The sequence below is a fragment of the Mytilus edulis genome, chromosome 2 (assembly GCF_963676685.1).
Source record: "Mytilus edulis chromosome 2, xbMytEdul2.2, whole genome shotgun sequence".
Classification (NCBI taxonomy): domain Eukaryota; kingdom Metazoa; phylum Mollusca; class Bivalvia; order Mytilida; family Mytilidae; genus Mytilus; species Mytilus edulis.
Window position 1 is genome coordinate 77,549,247 of NC_092345.1, and position 11,285 is coordinate 77,560,531.

The following is an 11,285-nucleotide window of genomic DNA, read 5'->3' on the forward strand; positions in this document are numbered from 1 at the left end:
GCTTCAGGTTTATGCTCCAATAATATGGAAGATAATGGAGTGTATAGGAGCGATAGGATTTTTTTCGCTGTGTTGAAGATTCATTGATGGCCTACATCCATTATTTGCTCTTCGGTCGTGTTGTTGTCACTATAACATATTCCCAATTTTCATTCTCAATATCATTTATATAAAGCTGTCGATTTGAAATTATAAGATACCCTATCTCTTTATTTTCGATGCAGTTGGAATTTTTTCGATTTTTCAACTTTGACCCTAATGTGGCTTATCTATTGTAACAGCATGATTGTCATCTGCTATCTGTTCTGTGATTTTACACGTCATTTTGGAGCCCCTTTATAGCTTGCTGTTCGGTGTGAGCTAAGGCTCCGTGTTGAAGACCGTACTTTGACCTATAATGGTTTACTTTTACAAATTGGGATTTGAAAGAGAGTTGTCTCATTGGCATTCATACCTCATCTTCTTATGTCTATTATAATAAAACGTTTCAACAAAAATAAGCCACTGGTGAACAAGAAAACAAATTGATTGTATAATGTACAATAGTTTCTCCCCTAGGAATTTTACCTGTAACCATGAAATATAGACGACCAAAAAAACTATGTTGGAAATAAGTGAAAAATCTTTATAAGTAATTAAGATATATCATCAATGAAATTAGTATCCACGGTGTATCCTTATGAAAAATTATGTTCCGAAAGATTTCCTAAACTTTGATTTACGAAAAAAAATGGTTGTAGAAACATGCACACTTAAAACATGTAAAATAGGTCAATAGAGCACTTATCATAATCAAAAATACACCTGTACGTCATTAGTGTTACTGTCAATGGTGAGACTACTTTGATAAAGTAATATCATTGACCAGTTTAGTACCACCATTGAATATATCATGACAATATGCTAGTATTGTATGTTTTTTTTTATGTTAAACAACTGATATATCATATTATTTATACAATACAATACTTCTTTTAACACTTTAACGTATTACCTATACCAATGTTTCACACAAACTCGTGCATGCTGGTAACAGCAATGACACTATTTAGTGACACTATTGATATTTTTATTTATTAATATTATTTTATATAATTTGGGACTTTGTTTTTTTATTTTTATGTTGCTTAGTTATCTTTGTTTCATGTTAGAACTTTATTTAAATCATAATTGAACGGTGTTGTCAATGGTAATACTTTGTGCCATTGTAATTACTGAAGAGATAGAGGTTTTACTATATAAAAATGCAATAATATTTATGTTTTATTAACAATTGACATTTGTTTATGCCGTATAGGAAAGATAAGCCATTGTCTTATCATTTTGTCTTACACATTTTACATGTATTCAATTTTAATGTATACTTTAATATTACCAACAGCCATAGTTAGGACAGTTATGATTTTTGCAACAATTCATTCTGATTTTTTTGTTAAATATAATGCATACCTATAGAAATGACTAGTTTTTAAAAACTTTTAAACAACAAATTGAAACGTTGTAGTCAATCAGCACATAATATGCAGATGAGCATATTCACAAGAAATTAGAACCATTTGAACCTTTTAGAAGTTGAGTGTCTTCGAACTTAATAATATGGTGAGATTTTGTTTTCCCAGTGACAATGTATGGGCGTAGGATATGTCAGTTATTCTCAAAGGGTTCTTTAATTTCCCTGTTCATTTGTATAACCTTCATATTTCAATTGTTTTGATAATGAATTACATATCTCACTTGTCGAATGATTATTGTGATCATTTCAGCCGATTGTTATTGCCTCAGATTTTATTATCACATGTATGGTCAAGATATCGGATATCTAGCAGTGTACTCACAAACAAGCAACTCGGGATATTGGTCCAAACCTTGGACTCGGTCAGGAAATCAAGGAAATCAATGGATAGAAGCTAGCGTGGATATAACTGGTAATATACAGTCAGGCATTGTTGTAAGTATATAACCAGGATATCAGTTCTTCCTGTAATTTTTTCCTACCAGAGTAAACGTTAAATATGCATTCATTTGTCCGTTTGTAAAATTTCACTGAGATTGTGTGGGCTTATTATTTTATGCAATGACCTTGAATAAAACGTTATCGTTGACACTGGACTTCGAACATTGCTATCAAGAATCAAATGTTAGAGGGAGAAACTGATTCATTTTGATTGGACTGTCAGTGGTAGAATAAATTGGGACTATAAATGTTTTAAATATTTTTCCCAAAGTGATTATTCTGATTGTAATATAAATAAACTATGAATTTTCAATAACTCAATCATTATATTATAGAAAATGTACTAAAAATAATAGAACTTAATCTCAATCAAATGTTTGTCCCAAATTAATGCACAATCACCCAGTGGGGTTCTTAGTAGTGAGGCTCTATATATATTGCATATCGATGGCATCATAATGATTGTAACTTGTGGCACTGCCGTTGTTTGTTGTTATTTGATATTAATTGGTTTGTTCCTTCGGTATCTTATTTGCAGCAATGGACATTTGAGCGAAATGAAAGAATATTTGAGAAATTAAAAAAAGAATTCGAGTGTCAAAGTATCGAATATCTAAGAGAAAATAGAAAATAAGCATTGGACATTTTAACGAGAGACAAAAATAAGAATGATGAAGGAGTACCTCTTCTGTTCTATATATTTAATCTGTAAAACTTGCTCACCACGGGAGGTGGAAGTAGAATCTCAACTAGGATATAGTTTACAAAGAGTTGATGACGCACAAAATTCAAAACATCTTTATAATACACTGTCATAAAACATAAAACTCGTCAATGGCAATATTTTAAAGTCAGTTCGGGCTTGAAATTTTTTTCTAAGGCTTCTGACATAGAAATCCCTCCTGACCGAAGATTCAGGTTCTAAGTAGGGAATACGTTTGCTGAACAGACGGACAAGCAGCTGCAAGATTTTTCATGTGGTGACTTTCTAATCGTTCACACATTGATCTTAAATGAGCTGTTATATGTTGTTTCGTATACCACAATGAATGTTAAGTTCTATGTTGTAGATTTTCACGTTTGTTTATCAGAATTTCTATTATCTGGTCTTTGATTGATTAGAACATGACAATTTCCATGCATTAGCTTCAGAGTTATCACACCAATGAATTTCGAATTTGGATATGTTGTAGCTGGTAACAAAATGAAGGTCATTAACGGGGTTGACCATTTTTACTTCAGTTGTTAAGGAGTTACGGCCCTTAAAAGTTTTAATAGTGACACCAATGATATAAACTGTCTATACACTTTCGTTGATGACACACCTGTCCTTTATAATAGATAGTAGATAGTAGATGTTTTTGTGTTCTGTTAAATTGTTCCTTTTAAAATTGTTAAACGATGATGACTGATGTACCAATATTTTGACTATTATATTTATTGTGTCTGTTTATTTAACGCATCAATGTTAAAATATCGGAAATTGATGAGACTGTCATTACAAAAGTGAGAGGGTTAGCGCTATAGAACCAGGTTTTATCCACCATTTTCTACATTTGAAAATGCCTGTACCAAGTCAGGAATATGACAGTTCTTGTCCATTCGTTTTTGATGCGTTTTGTTATTTGATTTTGCAATGTGATTATGGACTTTCCCAATTGATCTTCCTCTAAGTTCAGTATTTTTGTGATTTTACTTTTTTATAATAGAGTGAATGTATGAAAGACATTTTCTGTAACACGATTTATCCTTGACGCATGCAACAAAATTAAGTGTATGCATAGCAAAACATCAAGAGATAAATAAAAACAATACAAAACTCCAAGGAAACATCAAAACGGAAACTCTCTTGTCAAAAGCTCAAACAGTTACTCATCAAACGAAATTAGGAGTAACTTTTATATTCTTTACTTGGTAAAATATGGTTACTCTCTTGATGTAGCCATGTATTGGCACAAACATTACTAAACTATTTTAACGTAGGATACATACAATTGGACTCTTCAATGTTAAATTTGTGTCAATTAAAACAGTGTTAAATTGTGAATTTGTCATAATTCTATAATTTTTCTAATAAAGTACGCAATTACATTTCATACTAATCAGAATGTAAAATATCAATTACATTTAGCGACTAACTGAAACATTCAAAACACGTGAATGAATTATGTGTGCGAAAAAAAAATTAGATAACATAAAATGTATTTCAACTTATTAAAAAAAAATATAAAGTGTGAATGACAATTATCTTAACTACTTGTAAACCTAAACAAAATAATATTTTCTACATTAATATTTTTTTTCAGATTGATATCGAGGCTTCGAAAGGAAAAGCTGGTAATACCGGTGATATTGCAATTGATTATATAAGATTGTGTACCGGTTTTTGTACTCCATGTTCCAAAGGTATATTTATATTCAGCTAATACATAGTTATTTGGAATACATGAATCTTTGCAAGGTTATTATGGCTAGTTCGATTTCAATAAAAGAAAAAGGAATCGTAGCAACGAGTTGATCTTATTTGGTTTCTATTCATAAAAATTGACTCTGAACTCAATATTTCAAAAGAAGGAAATAATAAAAGCGCGGGTCAAAATGTAATTTGTTGATTGAGATAAGCATTCGGTGTCAAACAGTTGATCAAATACTGGGGAGGGGAGGGGTTTCACATAAAAAAATATAGACTTTATGTCTGACTTTATTATCTTCAGTCATTGAATGCGGATTTGAACAAGGACAAACATGTGCATTGGAAAATATTAATGACGACGACTTCGACTGGACTTTAAAATCCGTAAGTTTTGTTTAGAAGCAAATGAAAAATGAATATTTCTCTTCATATAATTTAATTGTTTATGTAATGCGTCTTCTGATTGGCTGGCGTTGTTTTCTTTATCAACTCCTAGACATAATTTTTTCATGTGACCATGACGTCATCAACGTTTTTTCATTGTTTACTCTGGTTTGAAATGGAATTAAGAATTAAATTATGACTTAAGAAATGACTTTATATTTTATTTGTCTATTTGAACTAACATAAAAACTGTGGTGCACACCTTAATTAACATGCTACGCGGGTTATTCAGTGTGCATCATATTTTTAGCTCACCTGGCCCGAAGGGCCAAGTGAGCTTTTCTCATCACGTTGCGTCCGGCGTCCGGCGTCCGTCGTCGTCGTCCGTCGACGTTAACTTTTACAAAAATTTCTCCTCTGAAACTACTGGGCCAAATTAAACCAAACTTGGCCACAATCATCATTGGGGTATCCAGTTTAAAAAATATGTTCGGTGACCCTGTCAACCATCCGAGATGACCGCCATGGCTAAAGATTCAACATAGGTGTAAAAAGTAGATTTTGGCTTATAACTCTGAAACGAAAGCATTTAGAGCAAATCTGATATGGGGCAAAATTGTTATCAAGGCAATATCTATCTGCCCTGAAATTTTCATATGAATTGGACATCTAGTTGTTGGGTTACCGCCCCTGAATTGGTAATTTTAAGGAAATTTTGCCGTTATTGGTTATTATCTTGAATACTATTATAGATAGAGATAAACTGTAAACCGCAATAATGTTATGCAAAGTAAGATCTACAAATAATTCAACATGACCAAAATGATTAGTTGACCCCTGAAGGAGTTATTGCCCTTTATAGTCAATTTTTAACAATTTTTATTAATTTGGTATTTTTTGGTAAATTTTTACAAATTATTGTCCTCTGTAACAGAAGGGCCAAGTTTAGTACAGATAGAAAAAACTGTAAGTGGCAAGAATGGTGAGTAAAGTAAGATCTACAAACACATCACCATCACCACAACACAATTTTGTCATGAATCCATTTGTGTAATTTGTTTAATATGCACATATACCAAGGTGAGCGACAAAGGATCTTTAGAGCCTCTAGTTATGTTATTTCTTCATAGAAAGAAATATTACAGTTATTCCTTAATCATATCACAATACAATAACATCATCAGCTTATGATATTCTTGTTTAACATGATATAAAAAGTTATAAGAATTCTACATAAAACAGATTCAATTAGACTTATCTTGTTGGTATGAAAAAAAATCCATCTTTTGGTATGTTTTTTTTTATTTCAAAAGAAATAACGTCCTTTCTCAGAATACGGTGAATACGAACAGTCGAAAATATACAGTGTTAATCATGGCGATGAGGTAGCAATCTATCGAAACAACAAACTAATAAAAAAAACTATACATTTGACCTAAAAATTCTAAATGTGTAAATTTTGAGTTGATATTAAAAAAAAGTTGGTAAGTTTGATTATATGTTTAAAAAAAGAAATCGTTAAAACATTTTCAAATTCATATTAAAAAAATTAGCTATCATGATTTTTTCTCATGCACGTCCTCTCTGTCTCAATCCCATTGCCAGCTATAGCTTAATATTCTATTTTCAGACAACTTATTGTCTTGTACAGCTAATGGCATACATTGAAAACACAACTAAATTCTCAATATGAGACGTAATTTCGAATTGTACTAAGAAGTTGGTATCGAAATCAGACAATACAGAAAGTATTGCTATTAAGCAATTACTGAAATACCTTCTTGTATCGAACACAAGTATTGAGATATAGTAAGCACTGAAATGTTTTCTTGTTACGAACTAAATATTGTGGTATAGTAATCAATGATTATTTTTCTGATGACGAACAAACTATTGTATTATATCAGCCTCTGAAATGTATTCTTGTGTTGAACAAATAATCGTGTGACGACACACCAAAGAAGGGCCTGTAAAACATGACAACAAACAAACACAATTTTATTTTTCATATGATAAATGTCATTGCAATACAGGGATCAACACCTACCACAAACACTGGTCCTTCGGCTGCACACAGTGGTAACCAATATGCCTATATTGAGGTAGATGGTCAAGGAGAGGACTTTGTGGCCCTTTTGAGCTCACAGAATACTAACCTGTTCTGTAAGTATTAAAAACATTCACTTATATATGTTAAAACTTTACATTAAATTACGTAAGTATTTTTGTTATTAGTATTCAACTGTACTATTGTGTTCTTATAACTAGCTTTTATGTTGTCTTTTGTGTCGTGTGAAGACAAGATAATGCATCCTCATGCTTCAGGTTTATGCTCTTATAATATGCAAGATAATAGATTATATCGGAGCGATATGATTTTTTCGCTGTGTTGAAGACACAATTTCCATTCTCAATATCATTTATATACAGCTGTCGATTTAAAATTATCAGATACTCTATCTCTTTATTTCCGATGCAGTCGGAATATTTTCGATTTTTCCCCTTTGACCCTAATGTTGCTTATCTATTGTAACAGCATGATCGTCATCTGCTATCTGTTCTGTGATTTTACATGTCATTTTGGAGTCCCTTTATAGCTTGCTGTTCAGTGTGAACTAATGCTCCGTGTTGAAAACCGTACTTTGACCTAAAATGGTTTAATTTTACAAATTGTTACTTGAAAGAGAGTTGTCTCATTGACATTCATACCTCATCTTCTTATATCTATTATAATAAAACCTTTCAACAAAAAGAAGCCACTGGTGAACCAGAAAACAAATTGATTTTAGTATGTTTCATTGTTGCTCCCTTGGCAATTTTATCTGTAAGCATGTTATATAGACGACCAAAAAAACTATGTTGGAAATAAGTTAAAAATCTCTATAAGTAATTCAGCTATATCATAAATGAAATTAGTGTTCATGGTGTATCCTTATAAAAAATCATTTTCCGAAAGATTTCCTAAACTTTGATTTATTTAAAGATATTGGTTGTAGAAACATGAACAATGAACAACATATAAAATAGATCAATAGAGCACTTATCATAATCAAAAATACACCTGTACGTCATTAGTGTTACTGTCAATGGTGAGACTACTTTGATAAAGTAATATCATTGACCAGTTTAGTACCACCATTAAATATATCATGACAATAAGCTAGTTTTGTGTGGGTTTTTGTTTATGTTTAATAACTGGTATATCATATTATTTATAAAATACAACACTTATTTATAAAAACAATTAATACTTTAATGTGTTACCTATACCAATGTTTCACACAAACTCGTGCATGCTGGTAACAGCAATGACACTATTTTGTAACACTATTGATATTTTTATTTATCAATATTATGCTATATAATTTGGGAGTTTGTTTTTTTATTTTTATTTTGCTTTGTGTTCTTTGTTTCAAGGAAGATAAGTCTAATCATTGTTTCTTACACATTTTACATGTTTTCAGTTTTAATATATACCTTAATATTACCAACAGCCACAATTAGGACAGTTATGTTTTTTGCAACAGTTCATTCTGATTTTTTTTGTCAAGTATAATGCATACCTATAGAAATGACTAGTTATTTAAAACTTTAAAACAACAAATTAAAACGTTGTAGTCAATCAGCACATAATATGCAGATGAGCATATTCACAAAAAATTTGTACCAGTTGAACCTTTAAAAGTTGTGTATCTTTGGACTTAAGAATATGGTGAGAATTTGTTTTCCCAGTGACAATGTATGGGCGTAGGATATGTCAGTTATTCTCAAAGGGTTCTTTAATTTCCATGTTCATTTGTATAAACTTCATATTTCAATTGTTTTGATAATGAATTACATATCTCACTTGTCGAATAATTATTGTGTTTATTTCAGCCTCTTCGTATTGCCTCAGATTTTATTATCACATGTATGGCCAACATATCGGAAAACTAGCAGTGACCTCAAAATCAAGCAACTTGGGCTATTGGTCCAAACGTTGGACTCGGTCCGGAAATCAAGGAAATCAATGGATAAAAGCTAGTGTGGATATTCCTGGTAATATGTTGTCAGGCATTGTTGTAAGTATATAATCAGAATACAGTTCTTCCTTCAAATTTTTCCTACCAGCGTAAACTTTAAATACACATTCATTTGTCCGTTTGTAAAGTTTCACTGAGATTGTGTGGGCTTATCATTTTATTCACTGACCCTGAATAAACCGTTATCGTTGACACTGGACATCGAACATTGCTATCAAGAATCAAATGTTAGAGGGAGAAACTGATTCATTTTGATTGGACTGTCAGTGTTAGAAAATATTGGGACAATATATGCTAAAAAGATTTTTCCCAAAGTGATTATTCTGATTCTAATATAAATCAACTAGCAATTTTCAATAACTCCATCAGTATATTATAGAAAAAGTAGTAAAACTATTAGAACTTTATCTCAATCCAATGTTTGTCCCAAATAAATGCACAATCACCCAGTCGGTTCTTAGTAGTGAGGCTCTATATATATTGCATATCATTTGGTATCATAATGATTGTAACTTTTGACACTGCCGTTGTTTGTTGTTATTTGATATTAATTGGTTTGTGCCTTTTGTATCTTATTTGAGCGAAATGAAAGAATATTTGAGAAATTAAAAAAAGAGTTCGAGTTTCAAAGTATCGAATATCAAAGAGAAAATACAAAATAAGCATAGGACACTTTAACGAGAAAAAAATAAGAATGATGAAGTAATTCCTCTTCTGTTCTATATATTAAATCTGTAATCCTTGCTCACCACGTGAGGTGGAAGAAGAATCTCAACCAGGATATAGTTTACAAAGAGTTGATAAAGCTCAAAATTCAAAACATCTTTATATTACACTGCCATAAAACATAAATCTCGTCAATGACATTATATCAAAGCCAGTTCAGGCCTGAAATTTATTTCTAAGGCTTCTGACATAGAAATCCCTCCTGACCGAAGATTCGGGTTCTAAGTAGGAAATACGTTTGCTGAACAGACGGACAAGCAGCTGCAAGATTTTTCATGTGATAAATTTCTAACATTTCACACATTGCTCTTAAATGCGCTGTTATATGTTGTTTCGTATACTACAATGAATGTCAAGTTCTATGTTAATGATTTCCACGTTTGTTTGTCCGAATGTGTATAATATGGTCTTTGATTGATTAGAACATGGCAATTTCCATACTAAGCTTCAGAGTGATCACACCAATGAATTTTCGAATTTGGATATGTTGTAGCTGGTAACAAAGTGAAGGTCATTAACGGGGTTGACCATTTTTACTTCAGTTGTTAAAGGAGGTATGGCCCTTAAAAGTTTTATTTGTACATAAATATAAACTTTCTATATACTTTCGTTGATGTCAAGAGATAAATAAAAAAATACCAAACTCCAAGGAAACATTAAAACGGAAACGCTCTTGTCAAAAGCTCAATCAGCTACTCATCAAACGAAATTAAAAGTAACTATTATATTCTTTACTTGGTAAAATATGGTTACTCTCTTGATGTAGCCATGTATTGGAACAAACATTACTAAACGATTCTATCGTATGATACATACAATTGGACTCTTCAATGTTAAATTTGTGTCAATTAAAACAATTTTAAATTGTGAATTTGTCCTAATTCTATAATTTTCCAAATAAAGTACGCACATACATTTTAAACTAATCAGAATGTAAAATATCAATTTCATTTAGCGACTAACTGAAACATTAAAAACACGTGAATGAATTATTTGTGCGAAAAAAAAAGTAGATAACATAAAATGTATTTCAACTTATTCAAAAGAACATAAAGTGTGATTGACAATTATTTTTAAATACTTGTAAACCTAAACAAAATTCTCGAAATAATATTTTCTACATTGATTTTTCTTTTCAGTTTGAAATCGAGGCTACGAAAGGAAAAGCTGGTAATAACGGTGATATTGCAATTGATGATATAACATTGTGTACCGGTTCATGTGATTAGCTTGTAACACTTCTCGATATTGTGTGAACTGAAAATTCACGCTATTATAATCACTATCTGTTCTAGAAATGTACCTAATAGTCCAGTTTATATTGCTCGAAATTCTCCTTTTAATTCTGTTTTTTTTTTCTTCTTTTTTTCTATCGCATTATGTGTACTAAAAACCATTAGTCGCAACAAACAGTGTTTTCAGTTTTAAATGACAGTTTTCTTCGTGCATCTATATTTTAGAAACGAATATCTTATTAAGTGTATTAAAAACTAATAAAAAAACAATTTGCATTCAACAAATGTTTTCTTTGTGTAAAATAATCTTATTGTAACATACCACAATTTGCTACACAGTGAACATTTCACTGTTGCTCAGCGACTTTAAACATATCATATCACAAGAGTGTTTTTCGTCCCTCTTTTAAACATCATTGAAGACGTTAAATGTCAAAATCTGGTATCTGGTGTGGTTAATTTGGTAGCGTAATTGTTATTTCCAGAAGTCCATAACTAGACAAGTGGGTAATCTGCTACATAGTAAGGCTATCACGTTGTGTCAGAACTTT

The 11,285-nt window shown here is 31.1% G+C and overlaps 1 protein-coding gene across 1 annotated transcript in view; it reads left to right on the forward strand.

Annotated features, from left to right (window-relative positions):
• The window catches only part of LOC139513016 (MAM and LDL-receptor class A domain-containing protein 1-like), a 54,766-nt gene extending 43,747 nt beyond the window's left edge, over nt 1–11,019 (forward strand). Inside the window, exons 23-28 of the mRNA XM_071301077.1 lie at nt 1,764–1,948; nt 4,261–4,360; nt 4,669–4,751; nt 6,785–6,914; nt 8,628–8,812; nt 10,639–11,019. Coding sequence (XP_071157178.1) covers nt 1,764–1,948; nt 4,261–4,360; nt 4,669–4,751; nt 6,785–6,914; nt 8,628–8,812; nt 10,639–10,728 — 773 coding nt within the window. The 3' untranslated portion in view covers nt 10,729–11,019. The remainder of the gene's footprint in view (nt 1–1,763; nt 1,949–4,260; nt 4,361–4,668; nt 4,752–6,784; nt 6,915–8,627; nt 8,813–10,638) is intronic.
• Nucleotides 11,020–11,285: the final 266 nt, after the last annotated feature.